At 36.0% G+C, this 25,814-nt stretch overlaps 1 protein-coding gene and 1 long non-coding RNA gene across 2 annotated transcripts in view; one reads left to right on the top strand and one right to left on the bottom strand.

The window, feature by feature from the left end:
* Positions 1 to 25,814, top strand: part of CD109 (CD109 molecule) — an 84,626-nt gene that overhangs the window by 22,542 nt on the left and 36,270 nt on the right. The window contains exons 4-21 of the mRNA XM_010707730.4: positions 173 to 403; positions 559 to 684; positions 9,359 to 9,398; positions 10,036 to 10,120; positions 12,226 to 12,322; positions 13,135 to 13,270; positions 13,973 to 14,082; positions 15,554 to 15,793; positions 16,152 to 16,253; positions 16,355 to 16,417; positions 17,022 to 17,198; positions 19,281 to 19,433; positions 20,214 to 20,288; positions 20,787 to 20,847; positions 21,413 to 21,548; positions 22,296 to 22,413; positions 24,699 to 24,812; positions 25,016 to 25,234. Coding sequence (XP_010706032.1) covers positions 173 to 403; positions 559 to 684; positions 9,359 to 9,398; positions 10,036 to 10,120; positions 12,226 to 12,322; positions 13,135 to 13,270; positions 13,973 to 14,082; positions 15,554 to 15,793; positions 16,152 to 16,253; positions 16,355 to 16,417; positions 17,022 to 17,198; positions 19,281 to 19,433; positions 20,214 to 20,288; positions 20,787 to 20,847; positions 21,413 to 21,548; positions 22,296 to 22,413; positions 24,699 to 24,812; positions 25,016 to 25,234 — 2,283 coding nt within the window. The remainder of the gene's footprint in view (positions 1 to 172; positions 404 to 558; positions 685 to 9,358; positions 9,399 to 10,035; positions 10,121 to 12,225; positions 12,323 to 13,134; positions 13,271 to 13,972; positions 14,083 to 15,553; positions 15,794 to 16,151; positions 16,254 to 16,354; positions 16,418 to 17,021; positions 17,199 to 19,280; positions 19,434 to 20,213; positions 20,289 to 20,786; positions 20,848 to 21,412; positions 21,549 to 22,295; positions 22,414 to 24,698; positions 24,813 to 25,015; positions 25,235 to 25,814) is intronic.
* Positions 1,245 to 3,672, bottom strand: LOC146545053 (uncharacterized). Its single transcript, XR_014881544.1, has 2 exons — positions 3,048 to 3,672; positions 1,245 to 1,998 (listed from the first exon to the last, which is right to left on the bottom strand). It is a non-coding gene; the product is annotated as an uncharacterized LOC146545053 (long non-coding RNA).

The raw sequence follows: 25,814 nt of genomic DNA, 5'->3' as shown, positions 1-25,814 counted from the left end.
CAAGGCCAGGCTGGACGTGGCTCTGGGCAGCCTGGTCTGGTGGTTGGCGACCCTGCACACAGCAGGGGGGTTGAAACTAGATGGTCATTGTGGTCCTTTTCAACCCAAGCTGTTCTGTGATTCTTCAGTTATATCTTGGATAATTAACAGTGATGCACTGTTCTTTTTTCAGTTGCCATTGGAAAGTGCTTCCGGAACTTATGAATTACTGGTGGAAGGCCATGCTGATGGCCAGCGTGTCTTCTCTAACCGTACCAGCTTGATATACACGGCAAAGAGTATCTCTGTATTCATTCAGACTGATAAATCTACATACAAACCAGGACAGGATGTCATGTTTCGAATTGTCACGGTCTATCCTGATCTCAAACCTTATAAAGCTTCTCTAAATATATATGTACGAGTAAGTATCCACAGGAATCTCGTTATACATTGGAATTTTTCATATATTCCAACTTTACATGCCAACCACAAGTGATACATATTAATGCCTAAATCTTGCTAGCAAAGCCACTTGCATTTAATATGGACCCTGACTTTTTTTTTTTTTTTTCCTAGGACCCTCGGAAGAAGTTGATTCAGCAGTGGTTGCTGGAGGAGGGTGATTTAGGTGTAGTTTCGAAAAAATTTCAGTTATCAAAGAACCCCCCACTAGGAGACTGGTCCATAGACGTGGAAGTAAATGTGAGTATTAGCAGTGTCAGCTTACACTGAAATTTCATTTCTTCTGATAGATGTCCTGATAGATGTGAATAAAATAGTGTTTGCTTTGCTAAAGTAAAGCCAGAAATAAATATGGATCATGAGAAGAAATTTTTCTTTCATGTAAAACCCCTCAAACGTATGCAAACCTCACAAGTTTTTAAGTGGTGAATAGTTTTATAAATAAATACATTAAGAAAAAAATATATTTAAAAAAAAAATAGAAGCGAGCATGCTTATTTTATCCTAAGGACTGGATTTTGATTCTAAAATGTGTTATTTGAAAGTGTATTGAAGAAAGAACATATGGAATACAATTTTTTTTAAGTGGAACATCCTTACCTTTATTTTGAAAGCTAATACACAGAAATTCACTGTTGTCTGGTGTGCAGCCAGTCACTATCTCAAGGGTGTGGCATCAATGCTGTCATTTATAAATGCCTGTTTAGTCTTAGTGGTGTTTCAGCAATTCACAGTGACTCAATTCTTACTGAGGAAAAAATAACTATGCAAAATAGAAATGATGAATACTGAAGCAGAAGTATTTCATAACAAAGCTGGTAGAATTTATTTGGCATGTTGCTTTGGTAACAGTCCTATCGGTCCAAATCCTTTAAGATTCTCATAGACTCGTAGATGCATTGCCGAAATAGCTGGAGGTTTAGTTGTTCAAGACTGTGTGTGTCAAGTTTATTCAGGCTGCTCTGCATCCCCGTAGTATGGGAACTGCATTTCCGAATTGGCTTGCAACGACTGTTCAGAGACATTTAACACGTACAAACAGAACTGCGTAATGTTTCCTAATAACACGAGACAGAAGCAGAAAACCTTATTTAGTTATGTATAACTTCAGAATGATATTTGCCAGTAGGAGTTATATCTTCATAGATTTTCTATAGGCTAAGATAGATGAGGTATTCAACTGATGATCAAGACTGGGTTCTTCCAACATATTTGCATGTGGGTGTGAGTTCATTACTATTGTCCTTGTTGGGAAAAATGCTTTAAATTGTTCTTAGGCTCGGCTGCTCCTTCCCATCCCTGTGCTGCTGCTTAGCATCTTCTCAGTAGTGCTTAGGCATCTGTAATGAGGCTGAGATTTAAAGTGCATCAGGGAAATTGAAGAGTTTGAAGATTAAGGCACTATTTTATTTTGTTTGACCTAATCCAGTTCCCTGATCTTGTTCTCAGCACAGCCCCACTCACAAATGCATAGGCGCTTTTCAGGATGGGGAGAAGCATGGCTCAGACGAAGGAAAAGTCTTGAAATGGTGGTGGGCTTCTTCAACAGCTCTGCTAGAGGAAAAAATTAGTGTGAAGTTGTGATAGGACTTTCTGCTAAGTCATGAATAATCCTGAAGTCAGGAAAGACTGCTGAAGCAAAGACAGCAGCTGTTCTCAGGATCTGAATATGAAAGTCATTCCCTCTTGAAAAAACTAAATAAATAAGGGGAAAAAATTGTGAAATTGAAAGAAAAATGCCACAGATTCATCTAGGCTAGTGAAGTAGCTGAGAAAACAGTCAACATTCAAGTAAAATTTCAGTAGATGATAGGAAATTATACTTCAAATTTTAACTGTGCAATATGTACTGCATACTTGTCATTAAGCCAGGAAAACAAGTCTCTCAAGTCATGAATAGCAAGAAGGAGAAGATAAATAGGGAACATTTTATTCACTGTCTCTTCCGAAACTTAGCTAGAGGGCAATTTCAAATCAATGAAAATGGCACAAGTAAACCATAGAGCTCATCATGAGCATTTGTTGTGAAATTCCCAATGGATCAAAGGCAATGGCTGGGCAAATTCACAGGGGTAAAGGCTTTTAAGAATTGTGAACTAAAAACTCTGACCCCTGGTTTAGGAGGTTCCCCTGTCTCAGGCTGGTAGAAAGTTGACTGCTGCCAAAGATTGTACATTGGCCTGGATTCATGTTAGATCTGTGAGTTGTCTTTGTTCTTTTTCACTAAGAACACACAATTTTCCTGATTATTAATTTGTAAATCTTAGTGTTCTAGCATTGAGTGTAGCCTTGAATGCCAGGTTTGGGATCCTTTAAATAGAGTTCCAAATGTTTCAGTGACATGAAGGATATCCAAGGGCAGAGATAATGCCCATCTAACTGGAGTACTTTGTCTATTCATCATTGTTTCAGGAGACAATTCAAGGTGAAAAGCACTGTAAAATGCTTTTCTTACATTTAACAAAATACTCTCTTAGGAAAAGATTAACTTGGTCAGAACAAAAACAGGATTATTTTGTTTTCACTGGTGAAGGATACAGTTCATACTTAAGAAAGACAACATTTAATAGGTGGGGGAAAAAGAGGGAGTAATAGATAGATACCATTCCAATGAGAAACTCTGAACTCTTGCAAATTCATAGGAAATGTAAGGATTCTGAAGAGAACTTGATGTTTAATAAAAGTATGAAAGAGTTCTTAAAGTTAGCTAGAAACAAGAGAAATTCCAGAGGAGGCAGAGCCCAGTAGCATGAAGAAACAGTGAATCTGTGGCAGAGATCGGAATATTTAGTATGTATTATGATAGCTCTATGTGGTTTAGTGAATTTCACTGTGAGAAGAATTAAGAAGACAAGCAGAAGATGAGTATGTCCTTGACAGGAAAGAGTAAGTGAGGTACGATGGGAAACCTGTCATGGCATTAATTCTGAGAAAAATGTCAATTAAGGTGATGTGGGAATTCACATCAAAGAATTAAATTCTTTTGGGCTATTTTGGATTTAATAGGTAGGTAGCTTTATTCATGTAGCAGATTTTTGTAAAGGTTTTTTTCATTGTATAAAATTCTAATGAAAAAATATCAATGCAATGTACATGAAGTCTATCAAGGGAGAGTGGCTTGAGTATTGGGCAAATGGCAAATGTCAGTCACCCAGGGTGTTTCTAGCAAATCGATGATTGAGTTTGCAGATGGAGAAGGGAAAGAAAGCTTATTACTGAGGACTTGCAGATGTTCAATGCTGATTGTACACTGAAGGATAAAACGAATCAGTAGATTTCTTGATTACAATCTCTGGGTGCCATTACAGGTTTTAAAAAGCTTTTTAATGTATTAGAGGAAGGCATGGTATGAACCAGCTATTAGAAATTGAAACTGGAAAATTTCTCTTTTGCACAGATGTTTGTTTCATCAGTAAGGCTATTAATCACCTGAACAAACAAACAAAAAAATGAGATTGATGGCTTCTCTTTTGCCTGATACTTTAGCATCAAGAATGATTGCCTTTTTGGTAGATGCATTGAAATCAAGCAGACTGCTGGAGTAGCTGAATTCTAGAGTAACTAAACCTGTGATAAAAGGAGGTCAGGTTAAATGGTTTCTTCTGTTGCTAAAATATATAAAATGAAAATACAAATAGAGGAGAGAACTAACGGTGTATCTAAGTAAAAATGTAGTAGGCTTTGGGGTCCAGAAAACCTGGCTGTTCATGTGATGTTTAAACTGTGGGGGGGGGAAACACCACATGTAGAAATTTGTTTCCTTTCAGATCCCTTTTCCACCAGAATGTAAAAGAATATAATGACAAAGCAGTACGCGTTATTTCTGTATGACGTAGCATGTATCTGCACAATATCTTATCCTGGATGATCATATCATGCACAAAAGTATATTAAGCAGCTATGCACTATTTTGCTAGTTGCTAATCTGTCTATTGGGTTGTTTCACACTTATTTTTCTGATAGTATATCATACTGTTTGATTAATGAAAGATAGAAGAAACCTTGCAGAATAAAGGAAAAGAAGTATTTAACTGATGGGAAATTTCTTTTGGTTCTTAGTCAGAAATGAGCTTATGCTTTGAATGTCAAGATCATATGGGAGGGGATTTGGTTTCAGGTTTATAGCATGTCTATACATAAGTTATGTTAGGTATTGAAGTTCCTGTTTTAGTCAGTGGAGGTTGCGTCAGTGTTCAGTTAAAGCAAGTGAGTAGCTCAGATCACTCTGAGTAGGTATTCCTGTGCTGCAGCTGTCATTAAGGGAGGTACAGGCTTTTCTATATTATATATGAAGTTGCAGATTCACTAATCCTGTCCTGAGAGCAGGGGACGCTAAGAACTTGAATTTAATGCTAAGACATGCTTATTGTGTCTGTCCTGCATTTTGGTGGGTTTGGCATTTTTGTAGCTATACTTTCTTGTCTGTAACTGGTACTGCTTGACTGAGTTCACAATATCTATAGGATCTTCTGGATCTACTCAGGGCTTTAGGAACATCTTCAGATTGCAAATGGGGTGATCTCTGAGTGACAGCTATCCTGATGCCAGGACCTGAGCTTTCTTATTTAGTGTCAGCAGTTCAACATGTCTTTAAAGTGCCATCAAATCACTAAATGACACTTTCCTTCCAGTGGTTACAGATCAGTTCCCAAGTGTGCAGAATTTGGATTCTTGGAAGTAATGCCTCTGAATCCTGTTTTAAATCAGGTTCTGGCTGCTTGCTGCTATTAAACATCCTGTAGTACTTCTAATAAGAGTACAGGTGTTAGTAGAACTCTTCCAAGAAAGCTCAAGACAGTGTAATTACAGTCTGGTTCCCAAGTCTCCACCTTGTATTTTAGTTGGATATCTTATATTTCCTGTTGTGGAGCCTGCTGCTGAAAGGCTTTTAGTTGCTGAGTTTTAGTAGGAGATATCTCAGTCTGAAAGTTTTTCTTCTGAGGCATTTTGCAATTTAATTGATAAAAGTTCTTGTTTGGAAATTTTTAACACAGGAATAGTGATGATTCAGGAGCAATGAGAGCTTTCTAAAATATTTTTGAAGAGTATTCTATTTTTACAAGTTTCAGAGACAAAAAACTTTCAGTTGGACTGAATGATTTCAAACAGGGCTGGTTCATCACAGCAGAGCAAAAGTTGAACTGTCAGTCTTAGATGTCAAGATCTGTAGCATCCATCTTAAATGGATCTCTTTTTGGCACTTTTTTTTTTTTAATCTGTAGATATATTCTGAGCAATGTGCACAGAATGTTATAGATCTCTTGTGGTTTAAGAAATGCTGGTTTCTTGAGAGATCATAAAAAGAGAATAAAGCAGCCCAACTGGAATAAGCATGGTGCTTGTTTTTGTATCTGAATTGAAAAGAAAAAGATTCTCTTTTGGACTGTGTATGTAACTAAGCTCTTAAAAGTCACCGCTCCTGGAAACTAATTGAACAGTGTACACTTCAAAGTATTTCAATAATATTTACCTGAGAGAAAGCCCTGCCCTGAAGAACTAAATTGGTGCAAAGGGGTTGAAATGTTGTTACTTGGCCTATTTCAAACTAGCTTGGCAGGAAAGTGTGCATTAAGGAGAAATCTGGCTTGGCAGTCAAATCACCCAGTTGACCTATTAGGGACTTTTCCTTTTCCTACACTGTCAATTCATGGCTTGCTTTCTGTAATAAAGTTGTTATTCTAGAGAAGTTGCAGCCAAGAGCTCTCGTCTCTCTTTAATGCCTGTTTTCTACTGCTTTCAGTTCCTTTGACATATAATTATTTTGTTTTTATTTCTAAAGTGAAATAAAAAGTCATTTTCAAGGAGGTACTTTTTCATCCTATCAGCCGGAGCAACATTCTGCTCATGGTTTGCTTGACAGCAAGGGTGACATATACACCCTTGATAGTGGAAATAGAAAATGTACATCAACCAGACATGGGATAAATTTGCTGAATGTCATTCTCCTAAAGATACCTATTCCTAAGATTAATTGATAGTAATCTGATTGTGGACTGCATGTAGCATTTTGTACTGTTGTATTTTGGATCGTAAGGATTATGATATGCACAAATTTGAAAATAGCAGATTAAGCATGTATATTTTCAAATATGGGAATATTAATATGGCAGTTGCTGTGATGATCAGTGACTTACTCATGAAATCAGCACCAATCTGATTTTTATTTGATGGAAGTTTTTTTGCTAGGAAAAGTTTTAACATTTATGCATGAGGAGCTTGGTCTTAGATGCTTAATTTGCAGTTCTTCTTGATGAGGTAAGAGAGATGGTAACCATTATAGTTGTTTGCAGCCTGAGTCTTGTGTCCAGGTGTTTTTCTTACAAGTGTTCTCTGTTCATGCTCTCATCTTCTCCTGCCACACTCATTCCTACCTGACACACCTTGATAAAGTAAAGAAGCCATCTGCTGATCAGTCAAACTACAGATTTCACTTACCTCTGAGAGGATAACTAATTCCTACTTAAAAAGTGAAATATCTAAATACTGATATTACTGTGATTCTCAGTGAGGCTCTTTGAAGAACCACAGGGCCTATGGACATCTGGCAGTTTTCTCGTTCGCCAGTCATGTTTCTGTGTGCTACCTCACAACCAATTGTCCATATCCAATCTCTTTTGCCTCATGTTTCAAACCATATTCATGAAAGTTCTCTAGCAAAAGTGGTACTTGTTGGGAAATGAAAAATTTCTTGAAAATAAGCAAAGCAAGCAGGCTTCTGAGCTCCATGTTGTCATAACCTCATCGTGCAGTTGAACAGCATCCAGTGGTATTAAAAGCAGCCACCTCCTTCTGACAGACTGTTGTCTACAATGGTCTTTCCCTATTTCTCGGAAGGGTCTTAATCAAAGAAGCAAACAGGCTTTCAAAAGGAGCCTTCGCCTTCCTGTCCTTTGGGATCTGGAAACTCTTTCATTTTCGTAGTTTGTTCTTCTGGTCCAGCTGAGTTCAGATTTTCTTCTTGGAAGTTTTTGTTTTTATTTTTTAAAGAAAAAAAAAAAAAGGGAATCTAACTCTTTCATTCTGCTGCTCTTGTGTTGCTTAAAGCTTGAGATTATTTTTGGCTGCTTTTCCTTTGTGACCTGGAGCCCTGTCAGAAGAAGGAAGCCCTCATGTTGAGATGTCCCATTCGAGCACAGGAGCTCCTCCAAATGTCCCATCTGAGCACAGGAGTACTGCTGATTGCCAGAATGGCTGTTGCTGTCCCTTCCTCGCCTGCATTCAGTGGGGGTTGCCTAGGGAGGCCATCCATGTTGGCTCCTGCTGAGCCAGGCAAAAATGTTTTTGACTGATTCATTTTATTTATGGCATGGCTTTATTGGATTATTCATTCTATTGTAACAATTATTATTTTACTACTATTTATTATTTATGAGTACTAAAGCCAAACATTTTAAAAATGTGTGTACACCTAAGCCTTACATTATTCACATTTTTAGATGAAGGTTGACATAAATATTTCAAAAGTAACTTAGTGGTATTCTTTCTCCTCAAACAAAACTCTTGAGGAGTGATTCTGTTTTTGTCTAATAATCTAACTTTATGCCCACATCATGTATTTCTTGACACTGAGAATATCAAATAGTTAGCAAGATATGGATACAAGATGTATTATGCTAGCAATACTTTGAGTCTTTATTTTTGTCATTGATACATTGCTAATCATTATAGAATGTGCTTATATGTCCCATATAGCTTAGTGAGACACAGTCTGATTGATTAATGATTACAAAAAAGCCTTGTGAAAGATAATTTGATCATTGTTCCAATGTAATCCTGGTGTTAGGCAGATCAGCTGAGATTCAGAGCTCCAGTTCAAGGTACCTCATGCCATTTCCTTGCTGATGGCAGCTTTTTGGCATGGCACTGTAAAAATGAGAATTAAGGGTTATGTGCCGGAGGACAAATGACTTGCATGCTTGCTCAGAATTACTCACACTCTAAGAAGGAAGAATAATTGAGTAAAACAACAGAAGCAAAATGAATGTCTCACTACCCTGACTTTTTGGGTCAACTGTCATTGCACCAATGAACAAAAATAGCTGCTGATTTTGTAAACTTTTTTTTAATGTTAAGAGAGCGGGGTAAAAAACAAAACAAAAACAAACAAAGTGTAAAATTAATTTCCTAAGAATGTGCTGTGTATGGCCTGAGATACCAAATCTCAATAATATTCCAGAATAGGCTTTTAGATATTGCGAGAAAAATGAAGAAATGAAAAAAACAAACAGAAAAATAGGAAAACAGAAGAAACTTAAGATTCTTTACAGTTGCTTATTTCTTCCTTTGATTTTTAACCAATAAATAAAAGTCAGAAAGATATAACTCAAGACATCTCTGCTGAAGTAAGTGTGGAATGCAGACTATAATCAAATCTTAGGTTTTCTTGTTTTTTTTTCTTAAGTGAATGTAGAGCCTTATGATTATATACAGGCTTTTGAAGTGGTCTTGTCTTCTAGATACAATACAGGGGCTTCCACTTGCATAGAGATACCAGAGTTAATTCTAAATGAGTTAGCAAAGATACTGCTGGTAGTTCTGTCATCTTTCATCTTGATCACTGTGAATGCTTAATGCTTGATAGTTTTAGACTAGCTGAGTCAGATATATCTATATACAGAAACCAGCCATATGTAGATGTTTGTAGGCTACTGGCTCTCTGAGAACTCCATTATATATTTAATGAATCTACTATATGTGAACTAGCTGCACGCTTTTTTGATGCAAATATCTTCAGCTCGTTCTTGCAGGAACTCTGTAACAGGAGCTGATGGTGATTGATCTGTCATTTAAAATTACATAATTTCAGCAATTATAATTTAAGCCGGGTATGGGTGGAATTTGGCCTAAAAAATGCATTAAACATGTCACTCTAACTGCAACTGTACGTACTTACATTTTTTTTTTTTTCCAATAGGGTCAAGTACATTATCAAAGTTTTAAAGTGATAGAATATGGTAAGTGTTATTCAAGGACATTTAGTACTGACCAAAATTAGTAACTGAGTCTCCATTAATTTAGAGCTTAGAGAAACTAACCAATGTTGGCTAACACAAACTTTTTGAATACTCCCAAAAAGTTTAATTTCCAAATCTGCTTCTCTGAGACTGACTGTCCTGGGGAGAAACATCATATTATCAGCTGCCCTACTTATTTCTGGTAGCTTTAATGACCTACCGCTGTAGCATCTGAATGTTGTCTTGTCCCTGTTTTCCCAGGAGCTTCCAGGCAATGCGTTCATCACAAAATATCTGTATAATATTTGATCATGAAGCTTCCTGATAATTCTATAAAGGTTAAACAGGCCGAACATTTACTGCTTTCTCTACAAGCTTGCTTTGAGAAAGGAGAAACAAACATATTTTATCCATACAAGGTTGTGCACAGGCTGCTCTTGTGATGCTTGGTGCCACCTTTTGACAAACTATCTTAGACTGAAACATGCATAGAACTGTGTTAAAAATATAGCTTACATTGTATTCCTCAGGAAACTGCAATAGTCTGTACCATATTACATATTCAAAATATGTAAATGTTATTTTTATGTGAATTAAATACTTTACATATTTTTTTATTTTTTTATTTTTTTTTTAGTTTTACCAAAATTTGATGTTACAATAACAACACCATTATACTACTCCTTGAGAGAGAAAGATGTAACTGGTGTTGTCACTGCAAAGTAAGTAAAACACTGATACTGTTGTCATGCTCTCTGTTGAGATAATTGTCTGTAAATATTAAAGTAAAAACATGCTAAAATGCTAAAAAAGGTGTCCTCTGCTGTGCATTAGCTGGCTAGCTTATATTCCTAGTTAGTGGATTTTTGTGTAACAATGTTAGATAGATCTTCAGACTTTTAGTTGCATGCTTTTGTTTAGGTATAGGTACTTCTAGACTACAGCCAAGATATTTTCAACTGACTTATTCATAAAATTTCTTGAATCTTTTGTTTATAATGTAAACTTTGAGACTTTTTTTTCTCCTGTTATTGTGTCTCTTTCATTATGCTCTCCAAGATATCAGATCAAATTCTTTAGATAGAGTAACTGTGTTTTACCATACCAACAGGAAAATTATTCAAGCTTCTATTCACATCCTTCTTATACTGATTTATCCATGTTATGGATTTGAACCACAGGCTTCTACTGACTTACAAAATACCTATACCTGTAAATCGATGAAGAATTGAAAACTCTTGAGAAGTTCAGAATAGACTTTACTATAGATTACTATTCATCATTGTAGACTGCTGTACAAATAATATTTTATTTTTTAATCTCAGATAGAAATGAATTTTATTTTGGGAAGATGAGAGACAAGTAAAGCTACTTGGTAAACAACAAGACCTGAAAGTGAAAGTCTTTCTGGAGCTATTTCATTCCATTAAAATGCATACCTTCAAAACAGTCAATTCCAAGTGATTGATTAACAGTCTGTTTAAATGTGATGTTTGGACTTCTGAGAAAAAGCTTCTTTTCCTGGAGGCAATTCAACCCCAAACCCAATACTATAAACTATGCAGGTTTCTCATTAGGTGTAATTAAAAAAACAAAAAAAATCACTTTTTTTTTTCTTCTTCCTATTTTTCTTTTGGAGTATATGCCAATGTGAATTTGGTTTCCTAATCTGTTTTGGTCTGTCACAAGATACTTGTCTCCTTTGTTAAGGTATTTGAAAGCATACCTGTCTGCAGCAATAAATCCAGACTTGGGCGCCAGTGAATAGTCTGGGATTTAATCCCAGCAGTGCCAAGGTTTTACTGATATGTCATAATTATTTATAGGGAATGACTTCATTCCTGGTGACTATTTTTGTAGGCAAAATGTCTCTGTATACAAGGACTTTACGTGTCCTTTAAACTTGTAGATGTCATAAATCCTTTTTCCTTTCTCATTTCTGCGTTATTGTTAGATTAACTATGGGATGTTATCCAATGACAGTAATATTTCAAGCTTAATAGAAACTTCTTTCTGTAAAAAAGAAAGACTGCAGCTCAAGTGCAAGACAGCGTTGTCAGAAATGTTCCTGTAACTGTGCTATTTGATTATCTTTTTCCTCTGCTTTCATGTTTCTTAAATGACTGCCAGTCATATCCATACTGACCCAAACTACTTAGTTATCACATCTAAATATATTAATACTATTGGATTAGAATGTTATTTTGTCCCTATTTCCTACTCTACAAAGGCTGACTAATGATTTCTGTTACATATACGTTGGAAACGTTGAGCATAATCTTTGATTTATTACTACTCACTGAGTATGTTTATAAATTGGCTACAACTGCCAATTGTGTTTGCTGTGCAATAATGCCATGATTTGTTTGCACTGTGATTATTAAATAATTTGAATATACAAAAATATCTTGAAATCACTCATTTTGTGCATTCAGCATTTGGGAAGCAGAACACTTGCACTTCCCACATCCCATTTTAACGCTATTATGTATTAACCATGGTGCTATACGTTCTGTTTGGTAACTTGCTTCTAGCTTAGATTAACATAGTTAATTTGCTTAAATTGTACAGCCCATAGTAACAGACTTGTAGAGCTCATGTTCAGGAGGCAGCACTTCGCACTTCTCTGTATATTCTTTAAGTTTTGGGCTTCTGACTTTAATGTTAATGAAGCATTAAAAACGTCATGGTTCAAAGTACAAGTACATTCTATCTATATTTGAAACTCAGGAAAAAGTATTTCAGTGGACTTTTTTACCTTCAAAACTCTTCAGGAGCCCAGGCTCTTGAGATGATGCATTGTTTTGCTTTGCTTCATGTGTTTCAGGTATACATATGGAAAGCCGGTGAAGGGAAATGTAACAGTCACCTGTCTCTCTGTCTCTTACTGGACAAACAAGAGGAACATAACAAAAACAATGGAAGTGAGTCTTTTGTTAGCAGTTTAGTAATATTGTGGACTCTAAAGCTGTGTCTGCTTTTGAAGGTTAAACATGCCTGGGACCATTCTCAAGTGCTGTGTTCTGCTAGTGTAGTCTGTGGAGTGACTTGCATGAATAGTGTTTAACTCTGTTTTCTAGTACAAAGTGACTACATTCAAACTGCCTGTTGGGAGTGATACTTGGCCACTGTAATCCCTTGGACTATGCCTGGATGTTATTTTGGAGAGCAGTAGCTGGCCCAAGTAGAACATTCCTAAAGCCTTTCTAGCAGTGTAGGTGATGGAGGGCCAGTGCCCAGGAATGTTCCTTGGCACTGTGTGTGCCATTACGCGCTCAACTCTGTGTTATAAAGGCACTGCAATTGTCCAGGTAGAATTCTAGCATGGTGGTGTCAAAAGAGTTTTGCCTACTAATTCTCTAGTAATTGCACTGGAGTTGATGTGCTAGAGGTGATCTAGGGCACGACATGTAAAAAAGCATTCCGTGTAGATTTGAAGACTTACACGTGGTGAGAAATTGATAGAATCTTTTTCAAAATCAGGTCTTTTTAATTTTGAGCTGTGAACAAAATTTCAGTTTCAGCTAAGTGATGTCTGTTATTTCCTGTTGGCTGGCTTGAAGGATTCAACAGCAATTAATCTTCAGAAACAGAACTGAATTTGGGTAAAATCTATGCTCCTTCAGGCAGCTTCCATTTGTTGTCTTTTTCTGTAAAGCAGTGCTCTGATAGTGTAGAAGAGGACAATTTTATATAAAGTAATCCTTTTTTTTTCTTTTTTTTTTTCACATTGCAGATAAATGGATCTGTGAATATTACCTGTAACAAGCTCATGTTGCAAAACTTGAATGGGGATCAGTCGTGGCACCATGGTGACGATGATTACACTGAACCAGTAGAAATTATTGCTGTGGTTACTGAGTCACTTACAGGTATTTTGCTGTTTGAGGTTTTCCAAGAGAAATCCAAAGAGTAGATTGTGCTCGAAGAACTTAGTGCAATGCAGAGTGGCTTGGAAGTGATTGGCAAAGTATCATGTACTGAAGGAAATATGAATCTTTTGCATGCAAATATATTATCTGAACTGTTACTTGTCTAGTTATTAAATAGTTTAACTAACTGTTAGCTCTGCTGAATGCAGTTCTGCACTAAGTGATTTATTAAGTAATGAAGGGATTTGTTCAAATGAGGGCTTAAACTCAGTAACAGCTTGTTTTGATGAGAAGAGCAGGTGTAAAAATAGCATTAGGTTGCCTTATAAACTTTAGTTTAATCATAAATGTATTTTATTTATTTGCTTGTAAACATCAGTAGAAAGAGTTCTCTAGCAGTTCTAGTAACAAGATTTCATGACAGAATTTCTGTTTGAAGCCCAATAAGGTGGAAGTTGGCTGATTTGGGATTCTTCATTTTGTCATTCTGAAATAGTATTCACAGAGTAGAGCATGGTATGATATGACTTATTTATTGTCATGGATAACAGTGCCATATCATCTTTTTACTGATACTTAGCTGGAAGGATGGAGAGCAGTCAGAGTGGAAATGGTGAAAAACATGATAGAATTATCAAAAAATCAAGTAAATTACTGCTAAAGGAGAATGTATATGTCTAAATGAAAGCAATTTTTCAACAGGAATCTCTCAGAATTCGAGTACTATCATATTTCCAAAGCAAAGTGACTATTTCATTGAATTTGTGGACTACTCTAGAGTCATAAAACCTTCTCTGAATTTCATCGCTACTGTAAGTTGTTTTGATTCATTGTGGTTTGTGCATAAACAAATGTGACTTTTTCTCCTGTGTTTTTGCTTAGACACCAGAATTTGTCTCAGATTTCTAGGAGTAATTTACAAGTTTATTTTCAAATTATTTTTTCATGATATATGAATTTCTAAGCTTACAGTTTTTACTCTAGCAAAGGATAAAATGATAGGAAATGCTGTGTTGACAGGATATGCTAGAGTTTCAGCATTGTTAAGTAAAACTTTTCAATCTCTAGCTAATGTTTTCCAGTAAGTTGACTGTGTTTTAGTAGTTACTGAGTCCCAACTCTCTTAATACTTGTATATAAAATGGAATGTATGAATGTGAATATATTATTTATTTTCAATCTGCATACATAAGACTAACCAGCTATTACAAAATTAAGTACAACTCAAACCACATTGCTCTCAAATGAAAGTGTCTCTTTTTTGCATACTGTCATGTCTTTTTCATACCACCTAGAGTCCTCTCGGAACCCTTTCATATTCTTCATGCTCTCCTGGTGTGTAGTCAGTATTTCTGCATTTAAGAGAGATTGTGTATTGCACCATTGAATATTGTCTTAAAGGAGGAATAGACTTCGTAATTTATATATAAATAATATATTTTGCTAGCTTTACCATTGGGACTTTGGTTTTGGTCCTTTTAGTTTTCTTTGCCCGCAGCCTAGTTTGACTCCAGCTCTGACCTGCTGAAGAGCTGAGTGTGAACTGAGGATTTAGCTATACTGCAGCTGGCAGAGGAGATACCAGTCATGCTCCCAGAGGAGGGGATGAGGGAACAGCTACTGCTGTTACTGGGGGTGAAGGTCTGTATGTGCTGTACAGAGAGATAAAAGGAAAATAATGGCAGAGGAGAAGAGTGACGCACTTGGACTGAAAAAGAAGAGGGAAACATTTGTTCAGTGTTATTAAGTGTAGAGGTCGAATCTTTGAAATATAAAATACAAAGTGAGAATGGTTTTACTGTGGATGAGAATCCATAGAAATAAAGGTTGATAAAAGTTATAGTGCTGACTGGTGTATATTAGTGTGAAGAATTTAGATATTGTATCAATTTGAGGCTTGTTTTCAGTCTTTTCATTTCTTTCTATGAATCCATAAATACATCTCGCTCAAAAGGTGATAAAATGAGTATTCAGGTAGCAGGTTAGATATGCTTGTTTTGCCTGATAGATAAGCATGCGGAGAAGAGGAGCTGTAATTGGGAGAGCTGAAAGGCAGATCACCTTTTCTATTTTACCTGTTTTCTTTTTTTTAAAAAAATTTTTTTCTCTACTGGGTAGAATTGTGAATAGTTTTGTTTTTGACGGACTTGCCTACTTGCAGTACTCTCAAGGGATTAATTATTCTGATATGTGAGAAACCTGGCCAATGCCTTTTCTTTTTATTATAATGTCGTATGTAGTTTTACCCTGTTTAATGGACGTTTTCTTTCTTCTTGTTTTTAGCTAAAGGTGACACGTTCTGACAGCAACCAGCTGACAACTGAGGAGAGGCAGAATCTTGTCACAGTCACTGCACAACAGTCAGACCTGTTTTTTCACCACTCTTCACTTTCTCACTTTGAGAATGAGGCAACAGAGGAGAGAAATAAGACGGTCCATGTCCTGAATTACACAGTCCCAGAAAATGGAATTATTGATATTGAGTTTCCGATCCTATCCAATACAAAAACTTTGAGAGTTCAGGTATGCTCTGTAATATGTTGATTTGAAAGATTGACACACTGAACTGAGAAGCCTGTAATTAGTGGTATGCTGTTTCTGCCATCTGTAACAGCCTATAGACCACTTGCTATTGTATTTTTTCTTTCTTATCCACATTAGAGCTGGAAAGAAAGTAGCAGATCATGTGTAAATGTGATCTAAATAAGTGCATCAAACTAGCAATAGGAAAAAAAAAGAAACAGATACCCAAAGCAAGAAGTTGTCTTCTACTGCAATTAAGGTTACCACGTTCTTCTAAACAGCAACATAGATATTGCTGCTTACAGAGCACACACATTGTGCTGTTGTATTAAGAATTTTGTTTTGCGTTGTCTTACAGGCAGAGTTCCTCAACAGTAAGACTGACATAGGCGTTTATGATGTGTTCAGCTCTCCCAGTGAAACTTACCTCCAGATTAAAACAAAGAGCCAAGAAGTGAAGGTACAGTCTGAGACAAAACTTGCTAAGATAGGAAAAAAAAAAAAATCAAGTTATTAATCATGTTTCCATATTCATCATTATCAATCATATTCTTTTTCTAGGCTGGGAAACCTTTTGAACTAAATATTGAAAGCAACAAGCCAGTAAGAGAGTTCCATTATCTGGTAAGTTGCTATTTCATACATGAACAATCCAAGATGACTTTTATCAACTTGACAGAATCATAGGGCTTGAAAGGGACCTCAAGAAATCGTTAAGTCCAACTCCCCTGCTAGAGCTGATTCCTTATACCAGACTGCACAGGAAGGCATTCATATGAGTCATGAGTATTTCTGGAGAAGAAGACTCCACATCTTCTCTGGGCAGCCTGTTCCAGAGCTCTGTCACTGACAGTAAAGAAGTTCTTCCTTGTTTTTCTATGGAACTTCCCGTGTTCCACTTTCTGCCTGTTACTCCTTGCTCTATTGCTACAGTTATATTACTGTTATATTTTTATGTACCTGAAGAACATATTGTGCTGTGCACTCATTTTTATAGTTCATTATTATCCATAGTGATACAGGCATGAGTTAAAGCCTAGAAAAAATATATATTTCTAATATTTAAATATTGTATTATCCCTTTATTTCATGCCCAGTCTTGCAGAATTAATCAATCAAGAATTACAGCTCTTTGCCTCTTCTCTTAAAAGCCTTTTATTGAAGGAATGACAGAGCTTATGATGTATTGAGATGCCAACAGATTGAGTATTTAACTTTTCCCTTTCAGGTGTTATCTAAGGAACAAATTATGACTTCTGGCACAATGGTTGCAAAAACATTCAATTTAACAGCAGAAAATTCCTGGGCTCCCCTGGCATGTATACTTGTATTCTATGTTGATGAACATGGAGCAGTTGTAAATGATGCTCTTACGATCCCTGTTCAGCCTGCTTTAGACAACAAGGTAATTATATTGAACATGAGCCTGAGACCATATTTTTGTCTGTTTGTTGTATGGTAAACAGTAGTTTAGATCACAAGCTTGTAGATGTAAAACCTTCCTCATTGTGCATCTGATCTGAGGCTTGTGTAAGTCTCTGGAACTTTCTGATAATGCCAGTATAATTAGGGTCTGGTTTTAAATGTGGAGTTATTCTATATCTGAACATATTGCCCATAAATATACAGATAACATAATAATTATGCTTTTAAGAGTATGGCCAAATACTGAGCCAAAGATTGCTCTGGACAACATAGTAGAAAAATGCTCCTAAGTTCTCTAAGTATGGAATTCTAGAAGTTTGCAAAGTTATTCAACCTAGTCAGGTTCTCAAGGCTGTCAGAGTCCCTCTGGATCACATCCCTTCCCTCCTGCTTGTCAACTGCAACTCTCAGCTTTGTCTCTTCCACAGAACTCAGTCCTGCTGTCTACGTCACTGACAGAGATGTTCAGTAGTACTGATACCAAAATGACTTGTGAGGGACACTACTTATAATTGGTCTCCATTTGGACATTGCTTTTGATTGCAACTCTTGGAGTGTGACCGTCCAGCCAATTCCTTATTCACCATCCATCTAATCCATCCTGAGAATCTAAACAGAAAACGAATATTATAATTTAGCTAAAACTTGGGAGTTCTAGGGTAGAGACAGGAGGATATTTCTAGTGAGAAAGCATAAAAATTTGGTTCAGCCTTCTGGAAAAAATGCAAGTTTGGCCACTGATTTCAGTGTTCACAAGTAAGATTACAGTATATTTTGTGGCAAAGAAGATGAGGCATGATCTTGAAAATACCAGTTCAATTAAATCTAGCCTACAAATGAAAACCACCATCCTAGTTTGTGTACAGATAGGATTGAGAAGGTAAATTATAAGAATTTAGTATCAACTTTGATGTATTTGCTATGAAGACTACTTTCTCTGTAACCTGTAGATATGTCCTAGGACCAGTAGGAGGTCGTGTAGGTAACCTATCCACTTCCGGAGTGGGAGCTGAGGGCCAGTGTGCTGTGGGGACATTTCAAGTGATTCCAGATGACTTCAGCTGTCTGAGTCTGATCTGATATCTATATGGGAATTACGCATCCAAGCTCCATTTAAGGATATTCAGTTGCCCAAACTGAATGGTTTTAAGGGTATTCTGCATGGACTCCAGAGTTTGTTCCAGAAAGGGAAATTCTGCACCACTGCGGATGACTCAGATAACTCTGTACATCTTAGATAACAAAAAATGCCAGTTTGTATATAAGTGAATCCCATCTACTGCCAGTGCAGTCAGGGGAGCCTGTAGAACTTTTTTCTCCACTACAACTTGGATTTCTGCTCCATAATGAGCAAAACTGCTATCTGGTCACCACAACTTCCTTTTGACACTTGTCAAGCTTAAATGCTAAACAGAAATGCAGACAGCTAAATGTAGGCAACATTAGTATGACACTGAATTGGGTCTCCAGACTTCATAGGAATGTTATTTTGGTGAGAAAAAAGAGTAGCATTGTTCACTGCATTGTTATCTGATGTTGTGTGGATGGGGCACGTTAGAATTGCCTTACAATGGATGACCCTTCCTCATTTCACTACCTGTAGGAAGGGCATACGGGTGCTGTATTTGTCTATTCACTTCCTTATTCCTTGCCCATGCACCCACTATATAAATCTCTTTTTCTGTGTTGATCTCACTGTGGATACCAAAAACGTATTTCTCAAAATACATTACATGCTGTGCTGCACATTGATAGAAAGAGACAATGAATTTCATTTATTGGCCTTAGCTGTAGAAATCAGTGTATTGTGGTTTAAGAGACTGCTACTTCAAATCCAGGAGTTGTTTGAATGTTTGAAGTAACTATATTCAGTCCAAGGATCAGATGGGAGAGCAAGAGCAAAAGAAAGGCCGTAGTATTTTCCCCAAAGTCCTAGGAAATGCAGAGTCTTAATAGAGACTAAGAAAATACTTTCTCAGAGTTGCTAACTGACTACAAACATCAATATATAATTTAAACTAGTGTATTTTTTTATAATTTACTTTTTAAACTTTTTTTCTAGATTAAAATTTCTTGGAGCAAAGATAAAGTCAAACCGTCTGAGAAAGTGTCCCTTAAGATCAGTACAACAGATCCGGAATCAGTAATTGGACTTGCAGTTGTTGATAAAAGTACAAAGCTTTTAGGAGACAGTAGTGACATAACTGAAGACTCTGTAAGTATACAGGGGAAAAAACAGATTTTCTTTATTGTTTGTATTAAATATGTGTATTAACATAGATATTGCAGCTTATAAGCTGAATGAGTAATGTTCTTTGGGCATAATGTTCTTAGCTGTGCAGATTTTTTTTTTTTTTTTTTTTACATCAGCAAGTAGCTTATCTTCTTTAGCAGAAAAGACTCTAAGGCTTACAAGGTAACAGTCCCAGCACTTCTGATTCCAATTAATACTGTACTGTTTTTCCGTTCAATAAACTCTCAGTTAATGCCTGGCTGTTTCTTCTTTCAGAAAAGACAAAAATCACTGAAACTTTTTGATGATTTGTGCTTCATGCTCTTTAATATCAATTATGTAAAATAATACAAAGAATTATATTTTTTGAGGAGTGAAATGGTGTAATTAATCATCTTTTTGAAATCTGTTTACTTGCAGAAGCTCTGGTGCACCAACAAATTGAGAGTTGACAATATGCATTGTTCCTAAAGTGCCCAAATGCCGTAGTAGCCTAAGTGCCATGTGATAATAGTGGGCTGTAGACTCCTGTTTTATGTTTATGTAGTCTCAGTCACTCATCTGTTAGTTATGAAATTATTGCAATCTAATCCCATTCACCTTGTCATGGATTCTTTTCTTCCTTATTGTGAGAGCTAACAGAGCTGCTGCTGCTTACTCTACAAATGAGCATCTGTTAACAGTGACAGTCCTGGGAAAAAGAAAGTATTTGCATTTACTTCTTGGGTGATATTATGGTTGTTTTCTTTCTCTTTGTCCTAGGTATTTCATGAACTCAATTTATACAATACAGCACAGTATTTCCCTCTGGTCAGAGGTTCCTTTGGTGTCTTTCAGGTATGACTAAAATAAGAAACTCTGATCTTTTTTTGGGGGTGGGACAGGCGGGAAGAGGGGATGGAGGGCATGGCGGGGCTTAACTTTGTGGTTTGTGTATTGCTTACTAAAATAAAAGATTATTAATGTTCCTTTTAAAGTTTGGGGCTGTAGACAACAGTCCACAGTTTTCATGGTTTTACAGGTTTTGAATTGTAATTTATCAGCATGTAAATAATCTGAATACAATTATATATGTTTATACATTCATAAGTATGTATTGTGTTATAGTGTCATCCCTTTTAAAATTTTTTTTGTCGTTATGGCAATATTCAGATTCAAATAACTGTGACTTCTATTGGTTCCTATGTATTACTTGTTTTAAGTGTATAATTACTCTAGAATTATGACTTTATTTTCTTAAAAAAAAAAAAAGACAAGGAAAAAAAATAAAATAGATGAGCACTCTTGATGTCCTGAATGTCCTGTATTGAGACAAACTGTATAAATTTTATCCAGAAATGCAGCCTTTGGGTATCAACTGATGCCATTCTTGAGGAGGATAAAGAACATTTTCTTTGTAAGTAATAAAAATAAATGAAGCCAAATCTAATTTACTGAGTGGGGAAGGAGATCTGTGGGTTAGGGCCCCTCTTAAGTCTTCTCACTGTAGTATTCATAAAGGCAACTTCCAACCTTGCAAAAGAGAACTGTTTTTAAGGTTCAAAACAAGTAAAACTCCTATAGGCACTATTTTGAGAACTTCACTTTTGCTGCTGTCCTGAGTGACCCTACTCATTAAGGAACTGAGAATCAATGAATGATATTCTTATTTGCAGTTTGAGATGCAGTTTTCATAGCAGTGGTTTGTCACTTTGTTGTATGTCGCAATATTATATCAGTTCTAGAAGCAGTCTGGAAAGGCTATGTAAAACCTTAATGTTCTTCTGAAATTTCATTTACTTAAGAAAAGAAATTAACAATCAAAAACCCAAGGAAAAAGAAATATTATGCAAAGTTCCTGATGTTGTGGAGTAGTGTTAACATATGTAACAACACTGTAGATTATACTGCAAACACTGTATTAATTTGATTTTTCTTAAACATAGACATTTGTAGGTAGGACAATAATTTTTGTTTTGTAGATGATGGAATGATACCCATAGAGGATGGCTTTGGTGATGATCTGCCAGTAGCTAGAGATGGACCTCTAGATTTCAGCACTCCATATGTGAGGACACATTTTCCAGAGACTTGGCTTTGGATCGATACCAAAACTAGGTATGAAATTAAAAGCAAATTGAAACCTATTTACTGTTTTTATTTTTTTGTTTTAGTATTGTTCTGCATTGGTACTGAAAACAGTGCTTAAAAATGTGGTATTATTTATATTCTGCTACCACCTAGAGGCCACAAGTGAGGTTGGAGGCCCACCAAATGAGGCATTTTACAACTGCACAAAGCAGAGTAATCCCCCACTTTCAGTTTCAAATGAAACAAAATAAAACCCTGGAGACAAAGATTTCTAAGATAGGAAACTATCTTCCATTTACATAAGGAGAACTGACTTGTAGGGAGACTTGGTGTTTTTCTGTTAAGTGCATGAGAAGATTGTGACCCAGAAACTAAAATCTGTTCTCATCTGCACCTAATTCAAGAAGCATTTCAAACTGTTAAACTGATAGTAAAATCTGACCTGTGTTGTGAGGCACAAATCTTGTATTCTTTTACAGCTAAGAAGTTAGGAAAACAGACTTGATTGAAGATTATTTTACAGGATCTGTAAAAGTTGATTAAGTGTAATTATCTTCAATTTATGTAATTCAAAATAATTTGATAATTTGTTCTAATCATTTTGATCCCATCACAAATATTTCTAAATGATTAAGAAGAAGAAAACAGTTAACCAACAGTTTTTCCTGCCAAGAGTTTGAACTTCATTTTTGATGGATTATTAATATACATATTTACTTACTCATGTCCATAAATAGATGCTTTTGAAAGTCATCTGTGTCCTTTTGCTATTAGATCCGATGCAGATACCACAATGGAAGTCACTGTACCTGATACCATCACATCCTGGGTAGCCAGTGCTTTTGTGCTTTCTGAAAACGGCAGTCTTGGAGTGACAACTGTTCCAGCAGAGGTAGCACATCGCTTGATGTTTCTCCTTTATATACTGATAACACTGTAGATTGTTAATTGGAACCTGCATTTTACTTCTAATAACAGCCTTCTCCTTATATCAATGAAGTAATTTCATGCGTATTCAAACTGTTCGGAAGACATTACAGTGAAATCCTATGTGGACATGGAGGTTGGGCACCAGGATGAGGTGGTTTTGCTGCCAGGTTCCTGTCTCCGTGGCTCTTTCAAGGAGAGTTTAGGAATTTAAGCTAAATTCAGCACTCGTCAGTTTAGACCTAAAACTTGAAATTTCCGGAATAGACATGCAGTTGTCCTAGCCTCACTCTATATTCGTGGAAGCAGCTTCTTAGAGAATGCTATTTGGATTGTTTAAAATAAGAATTACTTTTTGAAGTGTCGTTGTAGTTTTCATGCATTATGTAAAAAATCCTAGAGAAACTACGTTCCTAACTGGGACATCTCCACTTTAAGTGCCAAAGGTTAGAAAGGTTGAAAGTGCGCAGTACTAGGTCATAGATTTCCAACTGGATGCCTGTACTAATTAGAATTTAACTTGGAGACAACTCTTTACCCACTGAAATTTTCATCCCTCCAAATTCTTGTGGAGGAGTATCTTTCAGGCTGTAAACCCAGATACAGACTCAGATTTGTAGTTGGCTGATATACCAGATACAAACCATATGCTTTGAACATCCTGGTCAAAACACCACAAAATTTGGAAACAGATCTATATTTTGTGGCTGAGAGTCCTTTGAGACTGTAATCATGATTCTTGTTTCTTCCACTTAGCTTGGCAGAGAGGGGACGGAAAGAGGAATTGTTTGCTGATTCAAACTATATGAAAATATATACTTGGTCCCTCACTCTCAAATATGAGAAAGCTACAAATAAAACAGATGTTGAGCTTATTCCTTAACTATAATCACCAACATACACTGCTCAGTGCTTCACTCTCATTGGGATGTTTAGATTGTGTTTGGAGTTCCATATGGCTGAAATATGTTAATCAGTACCATACAAAGAGACAAATAAAAGAAATGCACAAAAACCGTGATGGAGAAATAAATAAGTGATATCTGCACGTTTAGTGTCATTTACTGCTTTGGATCTATTTTTTACATGTCTTTTAGTACACAAAGTATTGATAATTTCACCTAGTGTTTTATTTTAAGATACTGAAATATTTCTGATTGTTAAAATTTAGTATTGCAGGAGGTTAAGAGGAAAAAAAATCAAAGGAAATAGGCATCTAGTGAAAACATTGAGTAAGAACTAACAAAAAATTATCTTTTAAAACTTTTCTAATGATAAAAGACTTTTTTTTTATCACTGGAAGCTTTAGCAAACAACTTAAAATATTTTTTTTGATATTTGTTGGCTAGAAAGAAATCTGAGGATTTTCTGGATCTGAAACTCAAAATACTTAGAAGAATTTTTTAATGAAAACTGAATTAAAGCCATTTTTAGTTGACATTTCTCTAATAATAGATATCATGCTTCAGTCATTCTTAATGTGCAGATGTTCATAAATGGTGAAATCCCATTGAGCTTGATGTGAGCTTACCACTGCCTTCCTAGAGCCAAGACTTGGTCCAAAAGTCTCTGTTAACAGATAAAATAATCACTTTCTGACAGATTCCTGCAAGTTGTTTCTGTTTTAATTAAGAAAAGATGTATTATTAGAAGTATAATCAAAAACTTACGCCACACAAAATAACATATCATACTTACGTGCTGGTCTGGAATTACAGAATTAGGGAAAGTCAGTTATTTTGGATTCCAACACACGTCTGTACTGACATGGATGTAGGTCAGTGGACAGATTCAGAATCCTTGTGTGTTCAAAATAGTTGTGTTTACTTGTGTGTTCAGAATAGTTCATAGTAGCTTTAATGGTACTCTGGACAGATCGCGGCTTTCCAACTTGCAGGATGATAGTTTCTTAGTCTCAATTCATCTTCTCTTGTCAGAATTTGCCATGTCGAAGCTACCAGGAGTCCAGCAGCTTTCATCTTAGTGGCATTATAGAGTTCCAACAAAGGTGCTTGTATGCAGAAGGGATCCTTGGCTTTTGATTCAGCCCTGTAATAACACTTTTTGTTAGTTGTAGAGTAATGTAGTTGAGTGTAGTTGAGTTGAGTGTCCTAGAGTGTGAGTGTGAGTAATGATACTCTCATAAGAATTTAAAAGTGAGAGTCTAATCAGAAGACATGCTATGTAGTCATTTTCTCACTAGTATCTGATTGTAGGGATTCACTGTTTTGTGCTGATCTTGTTTTGCAGCTAGAAGCTTTTCAACCTTTCTTCATTTTCCTGAACCTTCCATACTCTGTCATCAGAGGAGAGCAGTTCATTTTGGAAGTGAATATCTTTAATTATTTGAAAGAAGAAGCCGAGGTAAAGTAACAGTCTCTCTGTTCTCTGTACTTGAATATTAGCAGACACTGAAGGGAGTGCATTAGGGATGAAAATCATAACTTTCTCTTGTGAGATCTTCAGTGAGCGTATTGTAAGGCTGAATCTCTATATACAGCTTAAAAAGGCAGCTTAAATTTTCTTCAAAATTTATGCGTTATTGCAAATGTTACTGTATTTTACAGGTTAGTGTGATCCTGGATATGAATGATGCTTTTGAAATTATTCTAACATCCAATGAAATAAATGCTACAGGAAATCAACAGTCTATATTTGTACCAAGTGAAGATGGGAAAACTGTTCAATTTCCAATCAAACCAAAACAGCTGGGAGAGATTCCTATCAAAGTGACAGCGATATCATCTGCTGCTTCTGATGCTATCATCCAAAAAGTTTTAGTAAAGGTAAACAGTCTGCAGCTTGGCTTGTTCTACAAATAAATTGCTCTGTAAAATACAATGGACTGTTACAAAGAAGCAAACCAGTATACTTCTCATTTTCTCAGATTGGTTTCAGGTCAGATGGCTTGAAGCTGAAAGCACTTTTAAAATAAATTCTTTAGATCTCCTTCCAGAATTGAAAATATAGATCTGTTCTATAGCTGATCATGTGTCAAATGCTTCTGAAAGCAAGGCAAAACCTATTTTCACATCAATGAATTAATGTTGCTACAGTTAGCTTAACAATCTAGGATGGTAAAGTGGATCATGTAATTCTATTATGGATAAGTGCAATGAATTTCTTAGTGCACCTAGCTTAGTTCAAAGCCTACTTTTATGAACATTTCTCTGTTATGTTAGTGATGAAAGTTTAGCCCCCAGATTTTCTTGATGAACTAGAGGCTTTTGGATGAGATTTGCTTAACTTTTGACATCTAACAGTTTGAGTCATGTTGAGCTCCATTTCAGTGAAAGATGATAGGCACTTTTACATCTCATCCTAAAATACCTACTTAAGATCCTAGAATCAGGAAATAGCTGATTT

Source organism: Meleagris gallopavo, chromosome 2 (assembly GCF_905368555.1).
Source record: "Meleagris gallopavo chromosome 2, MGAL_WU_HG_1.1, whole genome shotgun sequence".
NCBI classification, from domain to species: Eukaryota; Metazoa; Chordata; class Aves; order Galliformes; family Phasianidae; genus Meleagris; species Meleagris gallopavo.
The sequence above is the reverse complement of the archived record's forward strand: the minus strand, read 5'-3'. Positions and strand labels throughout refer to the sequence as shown.